This window comes from Calypte anna, chromosome 2, assembly GCF_003957555.1.
Source record: "Calypte anna isolate BGI_N300 chromosome 2, bCalAnn1_v1.p, whole genome shotgun sequence".
NCBI classification, from domain to species: domain Eukaryota; kingdom Metazoa; phylum Chordata; class Aves; order Apodiformes; family Trochilidae; genus Calypte; species Calypte anna.
The window spans coordinates 44914722-44942572 of NC_044245.1; the positions used below are offsets into that span (position 1 = coordinate 44914722).

Below are 27851 nucleotides of genomic sequence, written 5' to 3' on the forward strand. Positions count from 1 at the left end.
ATTTAGACCTGAGTATTAAGTACTTGTGTCTCTAATTTTTTTTCCAACTATACTTAATTGATTGTTGGTAAAAATTGGTACATGAGAGGCTTCAATAGGTCTGAATGATACTGTTCCAGACTAGAGGACTAAGGTCTGTGTAGTGGTTGTTGAAGAGAATAATTAAGAGATTAATGAAATAACAGGAAAAGAATTTCAACAAGGTGACAAAAAGGTCATTGCTAAGTGTTTGGGTTAAAAAAAAAAAACAAAAACAAGCACACAAAACAAAACAAAAAAAGTCCTCCTTGAATTTTTCACATGGTGAAGGGACTTTCTTAGCTAAAAGATCTCTGTTTATTTCTGCAAATCATCATGTCCATATATTATCATATGTGGAAAATCTGTCATAGAATCATAGAATCATAGAATCGACTGGGTTGGAAGGGACCTCAGAGATCATCGAGTCCAACCCTTTTACCACCATTGCGGTTGCTAGACCATGGCACTGAGTGCCACATCCAGTCTCTTTTTAAATATCTCCAGGGACGGAGAATCCACTACTTCCCTGGGCAGCCCATTCCAATGCCTGATCACTCTCTCCGTAAAGAAATTCTTTCTAATATCTAACCTAAACTTCCCCTGGCACAACTTAAGACCATGCCCTCTTGTCTTGTTGAAAGTCGTCTGGCAAAAGAGACCAACGTCCACCCGGTTACACCCTCCTTTCAGGTAGTTGTAGACAGCAATGAGGTCTCCCCTGAGCCTCCTCTTCTCCAGGCTGAACAGCCCCAGCTCCCTCAGCCTCTCCTCATAGGGTCTGTGCTCGAGTCCTTTCACCAGCCTGGTTGCCCTCCTTTGGACCTGCTCCAGGACCTCGATATCCTTCCTGAACTGGGGGGCCCAGAACTGGACACAGTCACCAGGATCTGTCACCCAGCACTTTCCCTCTGTTGCCAGCAAATTCAAACACATTGCTGAGGAAGTTAATTCTGGAACTCTGATGGCAAGGAATGACAACTCAGGGGACAGGGGGAGAAAAAGCCCTCCATCTCTTGGGCTGAATCTTGCACAGCTATACCTTAAATCATACCTCTGGCAGTTTTTCACTGTCCCCCCTGATATACACTGAGGTTGGCAAATTCCCCCACTCACAGAAAACTTTTGTCAATGGTTTTGAGAGATGTGAAAGAAAAGCAGTTACTCATTGCCCATTCAGCCTGATCTGGAGACAGACATTTTAGGTTATACCTATTTATCTGCTTGATTGTGCAACAGTTTCTTAGATGGCAGTTTGGAAACTAGAGACTTTATTTCAGTTTCAGCCCACTACCTCCTTGGGAAGAGGGATAAGAGAACTGGACTGTTCGAGAAATGGAACAAGCCTTTCCATAGTTAAAATTTTGACTTAAAATAGGACAATGATCATAAAAAATACAAAACTGACCTCTGTTTAAGAAGTGGAGTTCAAGTGTTTGGCTTTCAATGTTCAGTATCTGTATAGAATGAAGATGTAAAAAGCCTATTATTTCAGTTTAAAGCAAAACAAGATTTTCAAGATATCCCAAATCATATTAGTACATGAAAAAAATACTGCAGTTAAGTGTCTTATGGCTGTCCCTGGAAGCCTGCATCAGAGATAAGAGTTTCAGAATATTGGATGATGAAAAGGGTACAGCAAGCTAAGACATGCTTGACTACATTTTTTTTAAGGAAAGGAAATTTGGTCATCTGGGACTTGTTCCATGTCCCTTACCCAATATATTTTTTGTAGCACTAATCTAAAAAGCACAACCAAGTAAAAGCGGATTAAGTTCCACATTATTAAAGATGGATTATCTTTTCAAGTGTTTCGTTGTCCAAACTGTGACAGGGATCCCACAGTCTTGCAAATAGTTGCACACAACTTGTCCCATTCTGCACAGAAACGAGTCATGTGCATGGCTCTGCCTATGGATACTGGCATTTGCAGGATCACAGCCTTTTTCATTAAAATTATGCTTCATCTTTAAAGCAAATCACTTCTAAAGAAATTACATTAACTTGATAGCAACAACTTCACCAGGCTGGATTCACAATCTGTTTTTTTTAATTATGGAAGTTAATTATTTTTCTTCTAATAATTACTATTGAATTTAATTTTGATTTTGTTTTTATCAGTTAAACATCCTAAGTTTCAGGGATTCACTAAAATGTGACACATCATTATGAGCCTTATTATGAATTATTCACAGTAATTACTGAGTTGTTGCAAACTTCTTTATAAAATTTCAAGTACCAGAAAATCTGGTGGTGATACTGTTTTACTCCTTGGATGTTCTTAAAATAACTCAGCATCAACAGATTGAAAAAATATGCAATTACAGAGTTATTAAAATGCAGATTTTTGGCAGGAAGCCACTGTAGTCTCACAGCTGTCTATTTGCAGGGAAACTGTCCTGAGCCTGTGGTTGCTTCTTTGAACTATCATAGCTGATTGGGTCAGTGCAGAGGCCTCTTTAAGGACTAGGTTCAGTAACTTTTCACCTCCTAGGTCATGAGCTTCATTTGAAATATATTTTTAGGCAGGAGGGATTTACAGCAGGCCATTTTTTGTTCCCTGTTGTGCTGGTGGTAAGTCCAGTGTATGTCTTCTGAGACTGTGTATGTGCTATGTCTACACAGATGGTTCCTTGCATTAGGGTGTGGACCACTCAGCTGGCAGGTGTAGTAATATAAAATTTGAATTACACTTTTGAGGTCAGCCTAACATGCCTTTTCCCCAGCCAGAACACTGACTTTAATCATTGCTGCCTTCACAGTTTTCTGAGAGTAGGGCATCCTAGAGTGAAGTGCAGATGCTTTGCTTTAATGAAGTAAGCACTGTTATCTTTGTCCTAGCCCCCATAATGTCACTGAGTGCCCCAGCTGATTTTTCTTTCTCTTTGTAAAATGATTTGGGAGCAAAAATTACAACCTACTTTCAAAACCTTAGATTTATTTCAAAAACACTTTCAAAGTTGGTGTTCAGAATGTTGTGTGCAGATGTTTAACACCATTGCTGGCAGCCAAAACCTTCTTTGTCTATGGTTTAGCATCCAGATAGGACCAATATGTGGTGACTCTTTCTCCATGTCTTTTTTTCCCAAGATGCTTCCAGTATGGACTTTTGTTTTCATTTGTTTTTCAAATTCTCTCAAGAAGCAGAGTAGTTTATTTTGGGTTTTTTTCTCTCCATGAAGCTGTGAGATGAGCTTAAGGCCTGAAAAGGAGGTAAAGGTTCTGCAAAATAAGTGTGTAGCACCCAAAAAAGGCATGGAACAGCAGAATATGCAAGTTATCCCTGCTGTGAAACTGAGATGATGCTCCCAGAGTGTTAAGAGGCAGAATTTCACATTTTCTTTGATAAAGTATAGTGGAAGAGCCTCCCTGCCTAAAACTCTAAATGTCTGGTGCTGTTGGCAAGTTGCTGGCTCTGTGAAGCAGATGCCATTAGTATCAATGTGGGTCTGCAATAGTTTCCCACCAGACAAGTGACATTTAGAGATTCAAGATTGAAATAACTGAGAAAGCAAACAGCACTATTAGAGAATATATATTAGTTAATTAGTTTAGTATAATGCTGTCCCATTATATATTGGTCTACCTGGTAATACCTTAATTTAGTCCTCATATAAATACCTTGCTTCCCTGGACACAGACTTGTGTCCAGTCTGTGTTGTCCCCAAAAATTTACAATGTGGCCACAGTATTCATAGATTTTCTTAACTGATAATGAAGAACCTAAAACTTTTAAGACATTAAGTTATCATTTAAAAGTTGGGTGCATCCTGAGAAACTTTTATGGGCAATAATACAGAACAGCTTGCACTGATATCTTGGAAGGATGAAGATGCAATTAAAACCCTAACAGAACCCTTTAACCTCAGCTCTGCTGATGCATACTGTGTTATACAGGAAGTGCTTTGAAGTTACCATGAACAAAGAAAAATAAATCTGAAAAGCTTAATTTTGAGGCTCTCCAGAGGTATAAGCACACCGGAGGGCTGCAAAGATGCAAAGCAGCCATGTCATTAAACCACTGAATTGTCTTTCCCTCTGCTGGTGTTCCCGAGCCAACCATGCAGCACCTGGAGACTACTTTAGTTTATGCCTATAGATACAGCCTCCAGAAGGAGTTCAGCTGCTGCAGAAGTGGTGAAGGTCAATGTGTTTTTCTTCCACCCTGACAGACTTTTTGGCAGCAGAATGAAGGACATGGTGAAAAAGGAGGCACTCAGTGTGGATCCTTTGACGACAAGGGACTGTACCCTACTGAGCAAAAGGCAGGGTACTGCCCTCTTCTTGGTCATTTGCACAGAAGTAACTCCACTGATTTCAGTTCCCAGTCCTGATTTCTTTTCTTTGGGTAGAGAAGTGTGCCCCTAAATACAGTAGTGGATATTATTTATGTTGCTGGTAATCACAGTTTTCAGAGTCCTCATGGGAGGAAGTACAGTAAAATCAGAACTGTCAGAAGTACTGAAGAACATGAAGTCACTTCCCTTCATAAGTCACTCCAAGACACTTCCAGGCATGTAATTTTCAAGGTTCTGAATCAAAAGAGCATTAAAATGGTGGGCTGAAGCTCTGGAACCCTGACCTTACTGAGGCTCCTTTAGAAGGTTTGAGGAATGAAGGGAGAGAAAGTTTTTCTTTCTGTAGTAACCTAGAGACTGAATTTCCATAAGGAAAAAGACCAAGTGTCAGAACCTGCCCACTTTCTCCTGTGCCTTTTCACAAGTGAGTAGATTTTAATTCCTAGGGAAAGCAAAAAGATAGTAAAATGCAAAGGAGGTTAGTAGGGGATTTCAGTACATTGTGCACTCGTTTTGCATTGGTGTTGGTCAGTGCAAATTTAACAGCAGCTTTGGCCATTAGATACTTTCTAGAATTAAACCAAGAAGGAAGAAGGCAACTTTTGCTTACTTTTAAGTGGGACTCTGTCTGGGTACTCTTCCCCATTTTTTCTCAAGGTAATCTATTACTGTATCTCCAGAGAAAAATTACCCACATCTAAGCATTAAAAGAGCAGTGTGTGGATGTTTCCAGGGATGTATATAAAACTCCATTTTTTCTTTTGCTGTATGCATGGAGGTGTCCTGTATCAGAAGATCTCTAGATATTAAAAACTAGACTGATTATTGGAGAGGGCAGCAGGCAATTTAGGGCACATCGTGTTTTCTTATGGCAGAAGCTTTCTGTGAAAAGCAGTAAATTATGTTGATAAATTGCAGCCATCAGAATGTCTAGATCGCTTCACAAGATGAATTTCTAAACATAAACCTCTGATTTGGGTATGGGAGGGTAGGAAAGAGGTATTAATTTGAGAGACTGGGGGAAAGATAACTTCTGCATGTGCCATTCCTTGAAAAGTATCACAGTATTTTCACCTTTTCCTACTATTAGCTCATTTGTGACCCTAGTCACTAGGGTCAGACTAACCCAATATTTGTTTAATATGACAAGTAAAAAACCTCCCTCTTCCATAACCAACCTGCCACAACACTGGAAGAGACTACACAGTGTTAAGACTGAGCAGTTTATGAACTTCAGATCTTTCTTAACAAAGGTTTTCCAGTTTTGGAGTTCTGGTTGTATGCCAAAAATATAAAGCCAGCTTGGCTCAGGCAAGGCATACCAGAACCAGAAGCCACCTTTATTTAATCAAGAGACAAGAAAAATTACCAAAATTATAGTAAGAAAAACTTCTCTGGGTAGAAAAGAGAGTTTTCATACTATGTTATTATTGATGTGTCTTACTATCATTACAGTTATGAATAAAGAGATTAATTTAAAAGTAGAAGGGCTTACTAGGAAAAGTTTTGCCTTCGCTTTTTTTTTTTTTTTTTGCTTTTTAAATCAAGAATTAAAGGCACTGGTGGGTCTGGATGTTACAGAATGTTTTGGGTTGAAAGGAACATCTAAACTTGCTTATGGTGTTTTGAGAGGTTACAAATTTTTCTGGCCTTTTTCCATGGTGTTATATGGTTAGAGGATTTAAGAGGAATCCTTTGGACTTCAGTTCAGCACATCACAGCCTGGGTGCTGAGGTATCTATTACTTTAGCAGCATGCCTGATGCCAACTAATCAGCTTAGCTTAAGGATGTGATTTAGTAGCTCTGACCAGTAGCCTGCAGAAAGGAACAGCAAAATAGACTGACTAGATAAGGTTCGAATTGGATATGAATTTACCCTAAAGATGAATGTTCAAATCTCTTGGAATAGCAGTTGGCCCTGCAGACTCACGTGGCCTCTATATTTGTACTTATTGAACCCAATTTCCCTAAGGAGTGACAGAGGTCTGCTAGATGTTTTCAAAGCAGGAAATACATTCAAAGTTTGCCTCATCTTGACTTGCAGATTTTTTGCAAAGATGGTCCTGGAGAATAGCCTTCTATAAAGAGTGAGAAATTTGAGTTACAGGATTTTCAGAGAGATATACACTTAAATTAGTCCCGTTAGCAATTAGAGGGTTTTGAGGAGAGGGTTTGGTATTTTTAGACCATCATAATTCTCTGTGAAACTTGTTAAAATACTGGTGTTAATGCTGCATCAAACCGAGTGTGCTGTGACATACGGTCTGATACTAGTATCTGCAGATGATCTGAATTTAATAGAAAAAATACAACATTTTATTCCTCTTCTGGAGGAAAAGCTTTCTGTATTGACAGATACTGCTGTGCATGTCATTTCCTAATCTTATCTCCTATGACTTTATTACACAGAAGTGAATGCATATATGCAACAGAAGGAAAACTACAGCATAGCCTATTTTCTAATGATGGTAGTTCCTTTAGGTTGAATGTAAGCATGGCATATTCTTAAGACATACTTGTAAAACTTTCGCTTCCAAACAGCAGAAATGAGTAGTGGTTTCCAGCAAGTCTCCTGGAGCTCAGGAAATGAGTATGTTACTCAGCACTAAGAAAAAGATCCATTTGGGATTTGTACAAAAGTTCTTTCCTCCATGATGTATTTTAATATCTCTGGTTTTGCCACAACTGCCTTCAAGTTGGTATAATTTCCCCTTTTGTTATTTTTTTTTCCAAGACTCTATTTTTCCGTGCTAATGGTGCAGAACTTAACAGTCTTCGGAAGACAAACTAAAATGGGATGTCTCTATTGGGCATGAAACATCTCCTGTAGGAAAAAAGTGAGAAAACCCAAATGATGGCGTTCCTCCTCTTACTAAGTGAAAGGAAGTTTCTCTAGATGTTACCTTTTGTTTCACTGCGAAAAAGGCTGATGGAATCAATTAGAGCTTTTTATTCTGATTTCAGACCTGAACTAAGAAAGCACAAAAGCAGCAATGCACTTTTGACTGGTATACTGAAATATAATTGCACCGGTCAATAAAAAAATTGCAATTGGCTCTGCAGTATAAGGGAGAAGGGAATGAGAAGCGAGCAGGCAAATTCTGGCTCACCTTAAATGTATGCATAAGGAGCATGGTGTGTATCAATGAACGCCCAGATAGGACTAGGCCCTGAGGGTTATATTCTCATTACATTACTTGGTCACAAATTGTGAAGGGGGAGTAAAATAGCAGTAAAAGAGCTCCTAAACTTATTAACTATTTTCTATTTGAGGAAGATTGTTTTGAAGCAAGACATCCAGGAATCACTGGGTTACTGTTTATATAATCATAAATTTGTGTCAACAGAAATTATTTTAATAATTATCATTATTATAAAAAATAGCAACTCTTATCTCCACCAATGCATACGTATTGCATTAATGAGGAATTTTCCTTTTTTTTTTATTCACCCTTCTGCTCCTTCACACAACACGCTGACTTAACTCACTTTTCCTCTTATCTTCCCCCCAGCTGTCAATCACTGTCACATTACTTTGCATGATACGCATCATGAAAAGCATCTTTTTCTATCAAGTAAGCCAATTCTAAAACTGTCTTCCCAGGGGCTACACAGATTGTGTGAGTTGGAGTAGCTCAGGAAAGAGTAAACTGGACAATAACAAAGGCTCCCAGAGCTGCTTCTGCCTGCCAATCTCTCATGCATGTATTCATACAGTGCTATATATAGGCCATGCCTCTAGGGCCAGAATGACGTCTATCAGCTCAGCAGCAGACCTCCTATCCACACCATTAATCACAGTAGGAGGAGGGAAATGGCTCATTATGCTACATCAGTGATATTGTCCATTCTGTCTTCCACAAATTACAAGGAGTGGTCTCAGTGTTGCATTTAGCATCCCCTGACTTTTGAAGTCCGTGATCCAAGAGAGGGAACAAAACTTATAAACAGGACTGTTTGCCTGTGGGTGACAGAAGTTAGGCAGCAGGCTGCATTCAGTGAATTTAGAGAGCTATAGCAAAGTAAGTGTTCCACTTTTTCCTGCTGTTAAATCCTTGGTAATGTTCCTTCCCTCCCCCAAAATGATAGATACGAGGGACATTTTCTGTTCTGCAGGATTGTTTTCAAGTCTCTCCATCCACTTCCAGTACAGTTTGTGTGTGTGTTATCTGTAAGGCATCTTTTATGTCTTACAGACTTCAGGTATATTTGAGTAAGAACTTCCTGCAAGTATTCTGGCCTTCCTTAAACATCCTGTGCTTTGCTGGAAAACCCCATGATTATTTATGGGTACCCTTTCAAAGCAGCATTGAGAGATCTATCTGCCTGGCTGCCAATGATGTTAGAAATTATATAACTGCATTTTTGGTCACAGCTTTTAGCCTTGGCAATTTACTGCTCTCTTTTCTGCTTATGAACCTATAAATGAGCCCTGTACTTCAAAAACCTGTATCACCTAGGTTTTACTCTTGCACATGACATGACATGACAAACTTCTTGCCATGTACTGACTGCAGCACTCATCTATATCACTTCTCTACAGACCTTGCAAGATTTGCCAGCTCTTCCTGGAAATGTTTGTGTTTTGCTTGGTGTTTTCTAAACCCATCCTCTAGTAAGGTTTAAGCTTTTATCAGACTTTCTTCCTGGCTGATTTTGAGGATCTCTGCAAAGTGCTTCCCTTGGACTCATGAAGCCTGCATTGTAGTGCGCATGTGTGTGATGATATTTTGATGGCTCCTAAAACAAGCCTGCCTGCACTGCTGCCAATTCCATAACAGATTGACTTTTTGATAGATGATCGTGCCTTTGATGTAATTTTTCAGTGATCACCAAACCTGACATTGGGTCCAAAGCTTATGTGAGAAATCTGTAGGTTTTGAAGGTTACCTCAGAGATACACCAGCCTCTTCCATATCATTGCATGTTTTGTAGTGATAAGTAGTTATATACCCCTAAAGTTATGATATTGGGAGGAATATGTGCCTATGTCCACATATTCTAAGAGGTGAAATAGAGCTGTAGGTCTTGCTTGCTTTGAGACTGCATTTGGTTAGGTATGAAAAGTGTGTACTCTGATCAGAATAGCCCAGGATTAATCTTTAGACGTGAATATATTCTTGGGTTCTTCTGTGTGCTTTGTAATTATGTAGACATCCCACGTTTTTTTTTTCCTTGGGTATTGTAGGACATTTAGGATAATAGAGCATAGAAGAATTTAAATTGAAGGATTATAGTTATTTTACATTTTTCCTACGAGCATTAGTCATAGATAAATCCATCTGTTAATGCACTGCATGGAAGACTTGTTCAAACTATTGGTGTGAAACCCCATAGCAGTTGTTAAAGGAATGCTTCTAATTTGGGAATACTCGATTGTTGATCTGACTTATTCTAAAGTAGCAATTTATATTGATTTTTTTATTATTATCTTAAGCAAACATACCTAGTTAAAATAAGTTTAGAACCAACGCAGGAATAAACCCTGACACCTATTATTCTTTCCCGAGGATAAAGAGGTACTCACTCATACAAATTTTTAACTGTACTTATATTCTTTTCTAACACTTATGCCACACCTATAAAAGTTTCATTATACTTGCTGCAGATGGCAAGTTAATCAGAAACCTTTTACAGTATGATTTTTTTCATCCTTCAGATACTTTTAAGACAGACATGAACTTAGAAGAAACAAGTTGCTATCATTGTTTCCAGGCCTAACAGAAATGTTTTTTAATTAATTTTTAACAAAATTGCTTTTCCTCTGAGATAATTTTGCTCTGAGTCAAGTTTTCCTTATGTGGAGAATAAAAAATTGTTTAATTTATTATGGTTTTAAACAACAGGCCAGATAGTTAATTGTGAAATTCTGATAGGTATCATTCATTTTTTGAAGTGACTACAAAATGAGAAAGAGTAGAAAATGTTGAGTACAACCAAATGGCCATAATGGGAAAAACAATGTCAACTAAGATCCAATCACATTTAATAAACTTAATTTTGAGTTCAAAGTAAAATTCAGAAAGGTGGCTTCCTCAGCTGTTAATAGATATATTTCTCCTACAACACCCCTCAGACACTAGAATAGCAAAAGTTTGAAGATTACAGAAATTTCAGGTGACATAAGGTACATCCCAGGCTATAGATCATATTTACTTTCCAGAAGCTCACTATAGCCAAAAAAAAAAAAAAAAAACCAAACCACTGCTTGAGGATGGCAATTGCATCCATCATGGTCTTTAAATCCCAAGTGCGAGAAATTGGTTGGTGTTGGCAGAAGCAAGGAAACTGTAATGTAGTTGGCTTAGTCTTTTATTTACATGTGACTCCTGGATTTCTAATTTCTTTTCCTTTCCATTCCCTGCAGTGTCTTAGGGGGTTTATCAGTAGGCTAAAGTCCTCCATAGAGTAAAACTCTTATCAGGTCCTCCATAGAGTAAAACAGAGAGCCCACTGACATACATCACTGTGCCAGGGAGCGACTGCTGAAATCCATCTTGACCAATGTGTTTTAAAGGTGAACAACATATAATCAACTGGACTCTTGAAACTTTGATGTGTTTGCACTATGTAGCACTACATTAATTTAGTGGCACTTCTGGCCTCTGCATTTGGGGGTCAAGACTTTACATCACCTGGCCCAAGCAGGGCAGAAGCCTTTAGTTCCACTTGATGCAGGCAGAAAACATGCAGGCAGCATTCTCTAGAGGAGAAGAAGCAAAAGAAAACATCCCCCAAACCACTGAATCCTTAACAATCACAGGTCCTGGAAGTGCATGGCATTTTTCTGACTGTAGAGGATGAATTGCTAGGCACTTTGGAAAAGGAGAGAGGGAGGGCAGGGACAGGGGGAGTAGGGGAAGGCTGCTCAAAGGTCAGGAGGAAGGAGCACACTAACACAAACAGCATTGTTCATATTGGAAATCATTACTTGAAATCAATCAGACTTTGGTTCCAGAGTGCACAACTAAAGGTTCTTCAGGAGCTAGTTTTCCACTCAAATGAAGTCTTTGACAGTCGACGAGACTTGGGACTTGTCTTTAATGATTAATATCCCTTTTTTAATTTTAGGGACAAACATTATCTAGAAGCTGTTTATATTCAGTAGCATTGACAGCAAATCTGATTCTTGCAGCCCCAAAAAAAAATAAAAATTCAACTTCATGGTGAATTTTATGTTCTGTCTCAGAGGTTGCAACAGATAAATTTTGCTGGATTCCTATGAGCAAGTTTGGAGGAGCTACAGATCCATGAATGTCAACAAATATTATAAGTTTGGCATGCAAGTTTGAAGATAAATGGAATAGAATAAATAAGCATCAGTAATGGCTTTATAATTGAAATAGTATAGACATTAGAGGTACATAGGGTGTTAGTAATCATATTAATTATTTGTTAACAGAAAGACAAGGTAATAAAATTAAAAATCAAAAAGCTTAGTTGTTTATATGCAGAACTAGAGGGACATTTTATAACAGAAATAATTGCTTTTGCTTCATCCTCAGGGTGATATTATCTGTGTCTAATTGTTTTTCCTAAAGAAAGCAGAGCTGTCTAAAATTCTAAGTAAAGCATAGCAATTGCAAGAGTGAAAATAACCACATTTTAGAAACCTCTTACAGCATTCCACCCCAACACAGTGAAAGAAAGCAGCTCTGCTAGGAAGGGCAAAGATAAATGGAATTACTTTTCTATTAGAAGTATAATAGACTTTATTAGTCACCTGTGCTCAAAATAGATCCACTGTCAGGGAAAGCAAGTACCTCGTGAGCTGTCAGAAGCACATCAGTGTGGGTTTTTTAAATAATAATTACCCACTTCCAGAGACATGTTTTAGACAAAAGCACAGCTGCTTTATTGATGATGCCTTTTGTACAGAAGAGTGAATATTCTAGTTTGTTCATTTCATTTTTCCATGTAAATGTAATATCCTATTTCCATAAAACTCTTTCAGAAAATGGTGCAGTTTGCTATTAAAGCTTGCATAATAACATTATTTGTCAGGGTTTTAATTTGATCAAAGTCAGTTATTTGTAAAGTGCTGGTAGGTAAGAGAGGCTGATGCTTGCATTTGAGGCTAGGATTCCTTGCCCTCTGTACAACCAGAGGTTTGGGATTTGGTGTGGCAGCACACACAGAAGGTAACTTGGTTTTTTGTACCCTGCCCAGTGCTCAGAGGTGAAGGCAACTTTTTGATTCAAAGGAGCAATGTGAGGACCAGATCCACTATTCTGGCACAATTTAGTAGTCTGTCTTGTCTGGCAACTTGACTGGCATGAGGTCTGGGAGCAAGAAACTCTGCAACTGGTAGTCAAGAGATTCTGTGGCACATGCATGGCTCCTGTGGGCCACCCAGGGCTCTGAAGAGAACAGCTATGGGCTCTTAATTCTGGTGGGAGCTGGGTTCAGGGGAGAAGGGTTTACATCTGCAATATGTTGAATGCCTCCCAGAGTTTTGAAGATCTGCTTTCATCTTCATTATTGTAACATGGCATATTATGTACAGCCACCTTTGTTCTGCCACAAGTACTGGTTCCAACATGCCACTGTTCAGCTGCTCTGCTTTCTGCCCCTACAAAACCCAGCAGAACCTCGAGTTAAGAACGGAGCCTTTACAGAGCTTTGTCCAATTACATTTAATCTAATTTTGGCACTGGAGCCCAGTGACAGAGCAACTTGTGCAGCAGAACATAACTCAGAATATGGAGCTGAGCTAGTGCTGGCAGCAGGGATAAGGAGGAGAAGCTAGAGTGGTTAAATTTGGTTTTCAGGGCTGGCTGGCGACTGGCTTTATATCAGCTCCCTTAGGAAAACTGCATTCCCCACCACAGAGAAAGAAATCAGTGCTGGATTTTATGGCAGACTTGATATTGTGGACTCTTCCTATGGACTGGTAGGCAGTGGAGAAGGTTGAAAGGCTGAGACTGCTGTGCAATATTTATAGCAGTGCTGTTGTTCTTGTTGAACAACATCTTGTTGATGTTACAAGAAAAACCTTTGTACATTTTTGCAAATGAGGGAAAAAAAGGTATCATACAGAAGGTGGTAGACTTGTATTATGTATGTGTTTTTAAATCCTCTTTTACTGCCTCTGCTTGTGAACTCATCAATCTAAAAGTGACAGGATTGATCAGTATTCCAGAGAACAGAAGAGAGAAATAATCAACTATGTTAATGTTAATTACATTGTGTTCTGGCTAACTAATATCACACTTAAAAACCTGAAGAATAGATAGGTTTCTGTGAGATGGTGTTTGGTTTTTTTTAATATTTATATGAAGTGCAAGAAAATTACTGTAGCTAGAGGCAAGATGTTGATCAAGGTCAGTCCTGGATCTGGTTTGTTGAAAAGCTTTCTTGGGCCGACTTGTTGAAGCCTGTGTACATGGACATAGTCTACTAGCCCTGAGATTTCAGACAGAAAAAGATTGCCTCTCCTTCCTCTTCCCTAATCTTTCTTCCCTGTCTCCAAACGCCCTATCACAAGGAATATAAGGAGGATTTCACTCCTCTCTGCAGCACTGCATGTGGTCATTTGCTAGGATCATTTGTATATCTTCCACTAGCAAATTCAGTATATTTCATCATTAGATGCATTTGACACTGTCCCGCATGACATGCTGGTCTCTAAATTGGAAAGACCTGGATTCAATGGATGGGCCACTCAGTGGAAAAGGAATTGGCAGGATGGTCACACTCAGAGAGTTTTGTTCAGCTGCTTGATATCCAAATGGAGATCCGGGGTGAGTGGCATTCCTCAAGGGTCAGCACTGAGACCCGGGCTATTTAACATCTTCGGTGCTGACATGGAGAGTGGAACTGAGTGCAACCTCAGCAAGTTTGCTGATGACACCAAGCTGTGTGGTGTGGTAAACACACTGGAGGGAAGAGATGCTATTCAGAGGCACCTTGGCAATCTTTAGAGGTGAACCTGCCAACCTCATGAAGTTGAATGAGGTCCTAAGTGTGAGGTTCTGCAGCTGGGCTGGGGCAGTCCCAAGCATACATACAGGCTGGGCAGAGAATGGATTGAGCACAGCCCTGTATGGGGAAACTTTTTGGGCTTTGGTTAATGAGAAGCTCACCATGAGCCAGCAATATGTGCTTGCAGTCCAGCTGTACCCTGGGCTGCATCAAAAGAAGCCAGCAGGTCGAGGGAAGTTATTCTCTCCCTCTATTCTGCTCTCATGAGACCCCACCTGGAGTACAGTATACAGTACAGAAAGGAGATGGAGCTGTTGGAGCAAGTCCAGAGAAGGGCCACATGGATGACCAGAGGGCTGGAGCCCCTTTCTTATGAAGACAGACTGAGAGAGTGGGGTTGTTCAGCCTGGAGAAGAGAAGGCTTCAGGGGCTTTATGGCAGCCTTCCAGTACCTGAAGGGGGCTACAGGAAAGATGGAGATTGATTTTTCACAAGGGTGTGTAGTCATAGAACAAGGGGCAATAGCGTTAAACTGGAAGAGGATAGATTTAGGTTAGACATTTGGAAGAAATTCTTTAGTGTAAGGGTGGTGAGATACTGCAACAGGTTGCCCAAGGCAGTTATGGATACCCCCTGCCTGGAAGTGTTCAGGACAAGGTTGGATGGGGCTTTGAGAAACCCGGTCTAGTGGGAGGTGTCCCTTCCTATAGCAGGGGAGCTGGAACTGGATGACCCAGTTCCAACCCAAACCACTCTATGATTCTATGAACTTGGAGGTGTTTATAGTACATGTTTTTTAGGCTGTTTGGCATCATGTCAAACCAAAGCTTCATACCTAAATACCATGACATAACACCATTGTTTTAATTAGTCCCAGGTTTCAGTGTTGCAGCAGATTTCCAGCTTTGTGTGACCAATTAAGGTCTTCAAAGCATGGCAGCAAAATCGGATGATGTGCACCATAAGGTGCCTTATAGATAAGTTTAGAACTAAGACAATTGATTAGCTGTTGCATCTCAGCATTAGCCTTGCCTCTTTTTATTGTGAGGATAGTGTTCTTTATCATACAAAATGAAGTAGAGACAGATCAAAATAACATAAAGGTGTTTTGTCTACATTATGTGCAAGGTCTTCCTTGCATTCCAGACCAGCTAGTTCCCTGATTTTTTTATACTTAACAGTTTTGGTGAATCACTTCTACTATGGTAGTACTGGTACAGCTTTGTAATATCTAGACTGGAAAGGCAGCACTGAAAATAGGATATACAGTTTCTGTGTCAGATTTTTGGGGTCACTTTAATTAAGAGGTTAAAGTTATAAACAGCAGAACACATTTTGTTAGTAGTGCTAAAATGCTAACAGCCCTAGAACCTTCCTGCAGTTAATGGCTCTTGTTGATTTTGGTGAAACAGCAGTAGCAGCAGAAACATCAGTGTAGAAAGTGCTGTGTTTCAGCTTATCATTTTAAGTTGACACCAAGCAGGTGATGTGACAGGAGGAGTTCTTACAGTACCATCATGATTGCAAAACTGGAAAAATATATGGAAAAATGTGTGCTGGAAATAAATGTGAAAACTTTTTGACATCCATTTGCATTTCTGAAGGCTCACTCAGTACAGGTGGTTTCAATCCAGAGTAGAACACACAGTTCTGTTAACATATTTTTCTCTCTTTTTAAATGAAAACATTAAGCTTTGACAGACAGAGCTTTTACTGTCGCCTCCTAAATTCCCATTGATGCTCAGAGGCAGCCTGTGCTGCACAGTCCCTGGCCACAGTCTGCCAGCTTCTGAACCAACAGAAAAACCACCTGGTCCTGCCTGCTGGGCCCCCTTCACCCTCCATCCTCCTTCACCCTGTATCCTTTTGATCCCTTCATGAGCCCGCTCATACACATCTGTTGAGACTACAAAACCATTGTTCTGTGCTAGAAAAGCAGGCACAAAAAGTTGCAAGTTATAAAAATTGCCCAGTGCAGTCTCTGCTTAATCAAAACTCCCCTTGGCCCTGAGGGAATCCATGCCATGACAGGCTGTCCTGTCCCCTCCCAGCAGACTTGGAAAGCCTTTATGGTGCTTCATAACCTTCTGTGTTATGTCAGTATTGCAAATAGTTCGTGTTTTATTGCGAATTACTGTTATTTGCAATTTCCAGTTTTGCAGCTCCCACTGCGCAGAGATCAAGGACCCAATTTCTCCTTTGTATACATCACTGTAAATCAAGATTAACTCCAGTGAAGTCAGTCTGATCACAAGTGTAATACTAGGAGGAATGAAAGTAAAATCAGGCTATAAACTATTTGGGTTTTATTTTTAAATAGTAAAATTAATGCTGCTGTTTTGCAGACACAGGGTGACCTGAAAGTACTTGCTATTTCGTTACTAATGCATCTCTATTTAAATGCAGATTTTTGCTCCTAACACAGAACTTCAGGGAAATCCTCTTCAGATAAACTGTAATAGGATACCAAATGGTATTTCACTTTAACTTGTATTTCAGGTTATTGATCTTAATTTTCTATCATTTTGATGCAGCATTTGCCCAGGGGGAAGCAGGCTACATTCATTATACTAACGCTTTTAATTAATAATTAATTATGTTGAGATTCCAAACGTCCATGCCAGAAGTGACAATCTGCTTGTACTCCTGTACTTACTTCTATTTTGGATGGTGGAAATAAGCAAGATGTGACTTTACATATAGCAGGAAGTAATTGAGACACACAGTTGAGAAAAGGAAGCATAGTATAGATCTCAGGGTATCTGTGGGACACTCTTACTGTGATAGAGTGGTTTGTTCATAGCCATTTGTGGTCACATGAAGTGGGCACCCTTGTGCTACACCACTGCACTCAGGGTCTTTCCCAAAGGCTTCCATTTCCTTATCTGTCTTTGGATAGAGACATGAGGCATGACTGTTTGGCCATTCTCACACCAAACCCACTTCCTTCTCTAAATAATTCTTCTGGTAAGGAAGGAATTGCACCTCATAAGCTCTTATTCCAGCATGGTCATCAAACACTGCAGTTAAAAGCTCTTCTCGCAGCTGTCCAGATTTTGCCATGTTTTTGTAGAGATGCAGGAATAATTAGAGGGCCTGCTTGTTCAATGGAAACTTTCAAATTAATTACATAATTTGCTTTTGCCATATATATGTTCAGGATGAAATTGGACCACAGAGGAATATATGCACCACCGAGTCAGCTGGCAAGAGATGGGGTGCACCTATCTCAGCATGGGAAAAGGGTCTTCTTTCAGGAGTTAGCAGCCCTCACTGAGAGGCTTGAAGGGGAAAGAGGATAAAACCAGACTCACTAGAGGTGAGCCCATGAGTGGCCATCAGTCTGCAATCCCATTGAAGGTGAGAAATGCTGATATACATGGGGACAAAAAAACAGCTCACAAATAGTTTAGTAGTCAGTAAAGTTTTTGGGAATGGTGAAATACCAAAAGTGAAAACTAATTGCCTGACTCCCTCTCTGAAATGCTTATGTAGTGAAATGAGGCAACCAGGTGCCACTAATTACCAGGTAGTGGGCATGAGCTTGTGTCAAGCCCACCTGTGCCTGATTAGGGTGGGCCCCCACTGCACATGAGCAGGATTGGGGGCCAATAAAAGGTGAGGCCTGAGACACAAGCTCAGCTCAGTCCTGAGCAAGCCAGCAGAGAGATCAGTTGCTCTCAGAGCAACAGCACTGATCCAGGCTAGTCAGCCCTGAGGGCTATAGGCTCAGAGCAGTATTCATGAGTTTCTGCTGGAACACCTGGTTGGACCTTGAAGCGCCGTGCCCTAAAAGAGGTTTGTCTTGCTATATGCTTATATACCAATGCACGGAGTATGGGGAATAAGCAGGAGGATTTGGAGATCTGTGTTAGGTTGCATGGCTGTGATGTAGCTGCAATCACTGGGACAGCTCCCGTGACTGGAATGTTCTCAGGGATGGCTCTGCACTATTTGGGAAAGACAGACTTAACGAGGCAAGGTGGTGGTGTTACTCTTCATGTGCAAGAGCAACTGGAATGTACTGAGTTCCACCCAGGGGGAGAGGCAGAAGGGGTTGAAAGCTTGTGGGTGAGAATTAAGGGTCATACAAATGGGGGTGAAACTGTTGTGGGTGTCTACTATAGACCACCAACCCAAGGAGAAGACGCTGATGAGGCCTTTATAGTCAACTGGAAGTACCCACTAGATCACACTCTTCAGTGCTCATAGGTGACTGTATTTTATAAGGAAGAAGAAGGGCTGTAAGTAGGACCACAACCCTGGAATTCTGCAGAGCTAACTTTGTGCTCCTTAAGATCTACCTGCAGGAATCCCTCTTGAAGGGAAGGGTCCCCAAGAAAGTTGGTCAGTTTTTAAATATCACTTCTTTCAAGCCCAAGAAAGGTGCATTTCCTTGAGTAAAAAAAAATGGGTAGAAGTAGTAAGAGACCTGCATGGATGAACAAGGAACTTTTGAAGAAAGAAATTCACAGGTCGTGGAAGAAAGGACAGGGATGTTGTCAGAGCAACAAGAAAGCAACAAGAATGACCAAAGTCCTCTTGGCACACAAACTAGCAGAGGAAGTAAAAGAAAAAAAATAGAAGTTTCTTCAACTATATCAGTAGTAAAAGGAAGAACAGGGAAAACATGGGCCGGGCTGAATGGGGTGGGAGTCCTGATAACAGAGTATGCAGGACCCTTCAGAGCTACTTCCCAAGGGATTCTATCAAGTAGCCTCCTAAATGAATCAAAGTCTTCCTTTCAGAAACCCAAGGTGGTAGTTCTGCTGTTCCCCCTCCTAGCATCTCTAACAATAGAGAATTCTACTAAAAAATAAGACTCCCAACCATATTAGCAGTATAAATATGATAAAAGTTTTGAAAGTATGTTTCTAGGCTTTTTGTTTGACTTTTTAATTTAGCTTGATTATTTATAGAGCACATTTTGTTAACATTTCCAAATGTTGTTCTGGCTATTAATTTTCAGTTTCTTACATCCAAGGCTAATATTTCCCACATGGCATCTTTGGAATTATGTATTTTTTTAGAAGTATGAAAAGGCAAGCAATAAATTAGTGGAAATGGCCAGTCCTAGGGTTAATGATACCTCCTTTGTCATATAATTTGTTCAGTAAAAGGTATGTTTAAGGAAGTTTGTGATTATCCTTCTTTGGGAAGCTCACCTATGAGATTTCTTTTCTGAATGATTTCCAAAATTGTCAAACAGATCCAAACACCTGCTAAACAAAATAAAAGCTGCTAGAAAAACATTGGTGCACTAACATGTCAAAATAAGCCCTGCCTATGACCATGGTTTGGTCTGAATTAGCCTCAGACTGAAATGAGAGTATTTCATTTCTAGTTAGAACATAGGGCATATCATAAACTGCGTCATAACAGATTTCACTGTTTGTTTCTTGGTTTAGTTTTCGTTTGTTGTTTGTTTTCAAAAGGTAAGAATAACATTGGCTTTTAATTATGAAGTGCAAGCTGTCAGACTTCAAAACCACACACCACAGAGCCACTGCTTAGTTATCTTCTCATGCAACTACTCATGACCCTCCAACTTTCTTTGGAGGCTTGGCCACCTTGGCTCAGTGCCACCCGGACATGCTTGTGACAGTCAGTAATGAAAAACAGTACAGCTACATTAGAGGAGATGGGCAGAGTATTTTTCCCATCAGCAGTCTATTACCAGGAAACACAAGTTCAATTGGAACCAAAGCACTAAGCAAAACTGCAGGGGAAAAAATATCTTAACACTGCTGGAAGGTTATGCGGTGTATTGTTCTTCAATTAATCTCTCTTGGTTTTATCCCCATCAGCTCTTGAAAGTTTTATTAAAAACAAAATACTGTTTTTTGTCTTAAAAAAAAAAAAAAGGTAATCTGAAAAAAAGTTTCTAATTAGAGAATTCTAAAAATCCCAGGAGTTTTGAGATGTAGACTTTTTTATATATCACAATGAAATGTTTTACTAAAGCGTTTTTGAACCCATAAAAATTACAAATACTTAATATTAGAAAATAAAAAAGTTGTTTTCTTTGGAATGAACTTAAGACAAATAATCCCACTATCAAGAATATGTTTTTTCATAACAGGTTTTTTCCCAAGGTATAAGCTCTTGTTTATAACATATGGCTGAAAGCCATTTGAAAAATAGGTAATGGATCAAGTGTGAGCTGATAAACCTTCCCACTTCGACCTTGTAATTTTCACATCATGATATATGATTCCTAGAAGCACTATTTATGTACATCCTCTAATTTCCTTTACCAGCTTAAAGCTAGTTTTTTGCAATAGTTACTGCTAATTTATTGAATGAAAAGCATGCATTTTTAATTATGTCAGCTGAAATGTTGGCTGGTTGTGAAACCAAGTACTTGGAACTGGTCCATTTGAGCCACATGAGTCAGCAGTACTGTTATACAGCTTTTGCATGTTTCCTCTTCAGTATTTCAAACTGTGATCCATGCCGAGAAAATCTGGTAGAGAAAGATAAAAGGCTCCATCTAGCGGGCAAGAACTTTTTGTTTACAGACAAAAAAACGCTAAAGATTTTCACTTAATTTTATGCATGAAATACTGCTTTTGATTTTGCTTCATTAAGCTGACACGTTGTTCTTAATTCTTGCCTTCTGCAAAGCCATTATTTCATATGCAAATCTGAAATACTGGGAAATATTCTGACACTCTTGAGCAAAAAGCAATAAATGATACTAAATGAGTGGGTTTCTATAGAACAGTTAATGTATGAAAGTTTACCTCCCCCTTCAAGCTTCATTATGCATTAACCAAAAATGGATAATCGACATGTCAACAAATATTTTAAACTATTTAAGGCTCTTTCCTACTTAAAACTGACTGATAACATTCAGAACTTGATCATAACATTTACAACAGTATTTTGGGAGTATTTTTTATACCAGGAACTCTGCTTGTGTGTTACCTCATTTTTAATTAAATGACCAATTTGTCTGCTAAGGATGAAATGTGGGCTCTCTGGCAGATCAGTTCAGTGCATCAGCTTCTGTCTAGGAACAACCTCATTGGCTTCTGCTCTTTCCCAGATGCTAACTAACACCAAAACTCATTCATCCTGGCATTTGCCTGGGAGCCTGCCTAGCTCTGGCACTATTGTGTCCAAAATCATCCTAATAGGTTCTAGCACCTTGATTTTAGGTAATATGATTGAGCAAGCATAGTACTTTTTTTTTTTTTTTTCCCCTTCTTGTTGAACTGCATTGCAGTTATGCAATGAGATTCAAATGGCTGTACTCTTCAGCAGTAGTGAAACTGTTAATTTTTTCATTCCAAACACAGCTAGCAGCTGCAACTTCTATACAGTTCATTTCAGGCTAATAACAAGTCCAGGAGTAAGAACAAGTAATGCCAAGTGCAGATTTGGCAGAAGACACTGAACCACATTGTGTATCAGGAGACTCTCTCTCATTTTCAAGCCATACAGCCTGGCAAGATCAAGTCCTCGGATGCAGCTTCCAGCAATGGGTAGACAGTAATTGTAACAACCCATTGCTACAACTAAGTGTACTACAGCCCATGTTCATATCCACTATTTGAGTATTTGTCTCCCGTGCAAGTCACAAAATAAATCATTTTGCACACCTCTTGGTCACAGGGAGATCTCCATTTTTCCATGGCCTACTTGATAGCAAATGCAGAAGATTCCTCCTTCAATATGCAATTTGGCATTTCTGACAGGCCACACAGACTTGCTGATCTGCCTGAACAATTAATTGTCCCCAGCTGCAGCTCTCCTGGTATCATCAATATGGAAAAGTAACTCTGGCACCGCTGAGTAACAGCTGTCATTTGGCTTGTTTTACAGACTAAAACAAAGGGCAGCAGAGCTCTTACTCTGAACCTTTCTAGAAGCAAGGACTAATAGAGAACTGAGTAGTTCATTTGTATGCAAAATATAAGAAATTGTATCTCCAAAAGGGAGGAAATGGGAGATAAAAGTTAAACTGGCTTGTTTGTGGGCAGCTTTTACCTTTGACCTCAGCTTGTAGGAAGTCTCAGTAACCCTTAAAACACATCAGCTAAAACAGCTTAGGGCAGTTAAGAGTTCGTAGATAATCCAAAATTATCATTACAACTGCATTGTTAGCCATGTTAAACTCTCCTAAAATTGACATTAGCTATTTAGTAGAGCAATACCACTTGGTTTCTAATATACTTGGGACACATAACTCACTGGCCACAAAACAGAAGATGCAAGTCACTTCAAAGCAGATGCCATGGAACTTTGGAACTACCTTGTTTTACTAAATACTTTTTCAAGCACTGATACTTCATCTGATACTAATGAAGATACAAATTTCCAGATGCAAAACTCTATGGAACATTCAACAATCTGTTTTTATAATAATCTGTTGTAAATTCAAATGCTATTTGGGGATTAGGCATTAATTTATTCCTTCTACAGGTCATCAGATAAGCTTAAACAAGCTTTCTAATTAATATTTAGCAGAGCTATTTTACATGTTGTTTATCTCTGTTAGCTTGTTTGTTTTTTCCCTTCTTTAAACAATCAGCAGTCCTTACAACAATAAATGCATATCAATGCATTTTCTTCAAGAGTACCACTAAATCTTTAATTTATTTTTCATAGCTAACCAGGTGCTGAAGTTTGGAACACTCGTCAGTACTTCCAACACCTATGACAACTCTGGAATTGTGACCATTGAGACAGACAAACCTTTGCTGTGGACGATGGCTATCAAAAGATAGGATCAGCTACATCTGTGCCTTTTCTGGTATGACTCAAATTACTGCACACTTCCACTGAATTAAGACAGTAAAGCTGTTCTGGAAGATATAAGCAGGCAGTTATTTTAATGTACTGAATGGAAAATAAGTCTGAAATAAGTCACCTGAGATCAAGTCAGGATTAGTAGCAATAATTGAGTACTTCATTCTGGTTCTTCACACTACTTAATCAGAAGACAGAAGCACCCACTTAATAAAATTACAAAGAGAAGTGAATGTAAATAAAATCCTACTGATTATCTGGTTAATTCAGACTATCTTTTCAAAGTATTTTATTCCAATACTGAACTATTTTTCCTCTTTTTGCCAAAAGGAAATACAGTATGCAGTTGCACATAATTTATTAAAAGGTGACAGCATTAAGAGTAGTTAATCCCATTTTTCTGTCCTGGTTTGTAACATATGTAGATGCTGGTGAGGACTTCTGAAGAGTACTAATTGAACTTTCTATGTATGAGGCAAATCTGTGTACTGCAGAAGCTTCAGTTTTGCAGCAATAGCAACATCAGATTTTCCAGTACTAGGTGCTTTTAAAGCCTGTAATAAAGTATCTTTTTTTAACTTTTGCAAATACCAAATTTGCTTCCAATAAGCTTTTTGGAGTGAAATATAAATTTCACAGTCTCAGTCTGAGGAGGAAGAACATTGCATCTAATACAGCTTTGCAGGCTTATTTTTTAAAATAAAAACCTTCAATCACTTTAAAAGGGAAAGTTCCAGGCAAAAAATGCAGAGCCCTTTATAGTTCTACATGCAGTTGGCTCACAGAACCAGTATCCAAAATGGGTGTTAATCCTATCTGACAGTATGAGCAACCTGTTGAATCACTGAAGGACTGCCTAGTGCCTCTGACTACTAAATTAACTTCAAACTAAGTAACCAACTAAGTTTAACTTTCTTAATTATGCCATCGTAACAATGATTAGCAATGCAAGTTCTTCATTTCATGGATTTTTTTTCCAGTCAAGTCCATAGTATAATCTAATAGGACTAACAAATGCAGAGAGGAATTATGTGCAATAACGATGATGATTCCAGAAATTAGTGATAAAAACTTCAGTTGACCCTCTTTTAAATCACCACTTGAGAGGATACTGTTGTCTATCTACCTTTTTTTACTAAGCAGTAAATTAAGCACGAGAACAGCTTCTGAAGAAGAGGCTGGATGGTTGTCATGCTTGGAGGCTGTCAATACCCTACTGAGCAAAGCCCTAAGCAGCCCCATCAAAATGCAGCACTGACACAGCTTTGTGCAGGCAGCTGGAGTAGAGACTTCCCAAGGTTCCTTCATCTGCAAATTAGCCCATTATCATTTATAGAAGTAACAAAACACTCTATTACTACTAAAAAAAAAATTTTAAAAACCCCACTCTACTACTAAAAAAGAAGTCTGTAGTGGAGATAGGTATGATTGTGTACACTATAGAAGAAGATACCATGAATGTTTGAGAAACCCAAACTGAGATTCTTTAATAGCACACAAGTTACAAAGCTGTAAAATCTTCGCATCAAGTGTCAAAATGTCTTGTTCTTCATGATGAATATTCAGCCACCTCTGTGGAAAGAACAAAGTAATCAGTTCAACTAATCAACTGATCCCATCTGAAGATTAATTTATCCTCCCACCACTGCCTTGTCAGGACAAACATTACTGAGGCTACAGTTTATCTCCTACTTTCAAACATTTCTCCTTTCCTAGAAGGTTGCTCTTACAGGTATAAGCAAGCAACACTTCAGAGTCACAGAGCAGCATTCAACCTGTTCCATCAGAAAGGGGATTACACCCTACGTGTAAAGCTATGGAGAATCTGAGGAATTCTGTTTGGTGGTGTTAGTATGTCAGCACCAAGGCTGCCAACCAACTTCAGGTTGATATTTTCATTCCATAAGGTATTTCACAAAGTGCAGTTACACATAAAATGAAGTTACAAACATATCTGTCAGTGAGTAAATGAAACAAGACCAACTTTGTGCTGTGCTTTCTCATAATAGCCACTCAGTTTTCTGTACTTTATAATCCATGCATTTACTTCATACCCAAATTACAAACTGGAAACAGTAAGAGTACCAAAGATCCAAATCAGGTGAATGTTCTATGGATAAACACACACTAAGAAACTGAAAATTAAACATTCAGGTACGCAACAGAAAAAACCCGAAGTGCTACGGATCTGGTATTTTGCAGCACACTAAATTAACAATCTACTTCCTAATAAAGTCCTTTGAATCAAATAAAACTTGTCATATTATACTAACATGTGAAACGCACCAATTCTAAAGTCTATAGGGTCCTATAGGGCTTACTTTTATATTCATTTTTACCTGTTCAGATTTAAACAAAATTCAGTGAAACTGAAGGTCACATTTACTTACACAATGATATTGTTGATTGGTATGTGGATCAATTTTACAAAAAACCCAATAAATCCCATTATTGCAAAGCCTATTGCTGTTGCCATGGCAATCTTCTGGAACTCTGAAAAACAAAAACAAAAAAATTTAGTCTAGAAAACCTTGTGTGTGGCATAGAGGAGATGTGCACTACAGTGACCAACAGAGAGACCTATCTACAGAAAATGGTTAACAGAGGAAGCAGTTCAAAAGCAAACTGCAATGACATTGAGGAACCAATCTGCTTTTTCAGAAGACAGGTGAGTTTTTAGGAGAGAAAATGCTGCTTTCTACAAGTGTTGGCTGATCTCATATTTGTTCAAGAATAAGCAGTATCAGAAATATCCATAGACCCTAACAATTCATGCAACATTTATTCATTTTCCTTCATAGCCCTACCAGCCCTGAAAATAATTCCAGAAAAAAGCATCAAAAATGGAAAAGATGCATTTGTGTCTGTCACAGGAAGATAGACTCTTAAGTCCCCACTAAAATAAAGTGATATTCTGAATTATTTTAAGACAGCAACCATGAGGCATACTAAGAAGGTAAGCAATCCCCTGCAGGGATTGCAGGTCTGACAATGAATGAAATTCCTTACTGACCTCAAAAAGGTATCAGTAAACTTCATTCTCAGCATGAGAGTAAAGCAGCGTAACTGCTACCACTAAGGGCAATCAGTAACATTCTGGTTATGGTTACAGCTTCTCTCTAATGCCTCTGAGAAAGTTCAAAGCTATTTCTTCTATACTTCTAGCAACAAAATTCTTCCTGCCCCAATCAGGCAATAACTTACAGCTGTGAAGTTCTAAATGGGCACTGTCCTAGCTCCTTTCAAGATTTCCCTCAAGTTGACTGCTGTCAGTCAAACCTGACTTGCATCTGTTTTTCAAAGTGCACACAAGTTCTTTCAGACCAGCTTACCCAGTACATGAAAACTATTATTGCCTATCTCAAAATTACACACTCCAGCTATATCAGCCTACTTCATATGGTGAGTTTCAATCCCACTCTCACACACCCGAGTACACACCAGAAAAGGACACATTCAAGTTTACTATATTCAGAACCATTGTCCATTTAACAACTGGACAAATGTTCAAGTTTGAATCTCATATTGGAAGCTAAGAAACACTGGAAAAGACTTAAGATGAAATAATAGATCCTGGTTTATTGTGTACCTTACCTTTCCTGTCAGGCTTGGTGCATCTTTTAACAAGTCGTATGGAGTCTTTTACAAACTGACGGCTGGGTTCTACAAATTGCATTACCTGATCCATGATTACCTGGAAGGATGAACAGATTTAGGACTGGTGCTGCCACCTATATCCCGAAAGAGAACTTTTTCAATTATAGAAGTAGAAGGAGCATGACAAAATTTTTAAAGACTTGAAAAAACTTAAAATGTCATATTCCAATCTAACTGGACTTTAACAGGCACTTCCACTTTGCAGAAAATAAAGACAGCGTCCGTATAAAAAGAAGATAACTTACCACTGACTACAAAAAACCCCAAAAATTATGTCTTTCAATATAGAAAAATACCACTTTCAATATAGAAAAATACACTTTCAGCTTATGGCCTACACCGTTTCTCCTGAGAAAATAATTCCATATTGCTAAACAGAAAAAAAGTCACACATCTCAAGAAACCCCCAGGCCAAAAGCTGGCGGAGGGTTGGTGAGCACCATCAGAAATAAACACCACGGCCTGATTTTATTCTCAAACCACGCATCTGCCAGCGCGGCCGCCCCAAGCAGGACACCACGCCCGGGGGGCTCCTCAGCACAACCCCCCCGAAGATGGAATCCCTCACACCCGAGCCTCTCCTGTCTGCCCCTCGGAACCTGTCCCCGAGGCCGCCCAGCCTGACCCGGCCCTGCTCTCCACCCTCCCCGGGACAGCGGCCCGGCTCCAAGGGGAGCCTCGCTTTCCCTCTCCTCTCCTCTACCCCCCCAGCTCTCTGTCAGAGGCCCGGAGCTCCCTTTCCTCCCTCTCCCTCATTCCCTCCTTTCCCCCCGCCGGAGGGGCTCTGGAGGTCGACACCGAGAAGGGGTAAGAGGGTCCCTTACTGCTCCCGCTGCGAGGCGAAGGCCACGTCAGACACCGGCGGCGGGCAGTGACGTCCCTGCCCTGGTCGTGCGGCACCGCCCTTTTCCGGGAGGCGGTGGCACCGATGGATGGGCGGGGACCGATGGGCGGGAAGGGACCGATGGGCGGGCAGGGAGTGAGGCGGGGGTGTGGTGTCTTTGCTCCGGGCTTTTCAGCTCCGCAGGGGCTGTCCTCCCTGTCCCCCGCCCCACCAGCAGGGAGGCTGCGGTAGTGCCGGCGACCGGTTCTTCCAGCGGAGGCAGCGGCGTGGCGTAGTGCTGGGTCAGGGAGCCCGTGGGCCTCCCACGCTGGTGGGTTGAGTGGCCCAGGGCGGGCTGCAGCCCGGGGGGAGA

At 39.8% G+C, this 27851-nt stretch overlaps 2 protein-coding genes across 4 annotated transcripts in view; one reads left to right on the top strand and one right to left on the bottom strand.

Annotated features, from left to right (window-relative positions):
• Positions 1-23745, top strand: part of TPK1 (thiamin pyrophosphokinase 1) — a 298088-nt gene extending 274343 nt beyond the window's left edge. For all 3 annotated transcript variants that reach the window (XM_030446013.1, XM_030446014.1, XM_030446015.1), the window contains one exon: positions 22858-23745. In XM_030446013.1, coding sequence (XP_030301873.1) covers positions 22858-22976 — 119 coding nt within the window. In that variant the 3' untranslated portion in view covers positions 22977-23745. The remainder of the gene's footprint in view (positions 1-22857) is intronic.
• A 712-nt stretch (positions 23746-24457) lies between these two features.
• SEC61G (SEC61 translocon gamma subunit) lies at positions 24458-27587 on the bottom strand. Its single transcript, XM_030446016.1, has 4 exons — positions 27480-27587; positions 26593-26692; positions 25389-25491; positions 24458-24570 (listed from the first exon to the last, which is right to left on the bottom strand). Exons 2-4 carry the CDS (start codon positions 26684-26686, stop codon positions 24561-24563), a joined length of 207 nt encoding a protein of 68 aa, XP_030301876.1. The 5' UTR covers positions 26687-26692; positions 27480-27587; the 3' UTR covers positions 24458-24560.
• Positions 27588-27851: the final 264 nt, after the last annotated feature.

Bases quoted from the DNA above. Each gene is read 5' to 3' on its own strand.
- SEC61G (XM_030446016.1), bottom strand. From the start codon at position 26,686: ATGGATCAGGTAATGCAATTTGTAGAACCCAGCCGTCAGTTTGTAAAA. The intron at 25,492-26,592 runs GTAAGGTACACA...TTTGTTTTTCAG, and splicing joins CACCAAGCCTGACAGGAAAG to AGTTCCAGAAGATTGCCATG.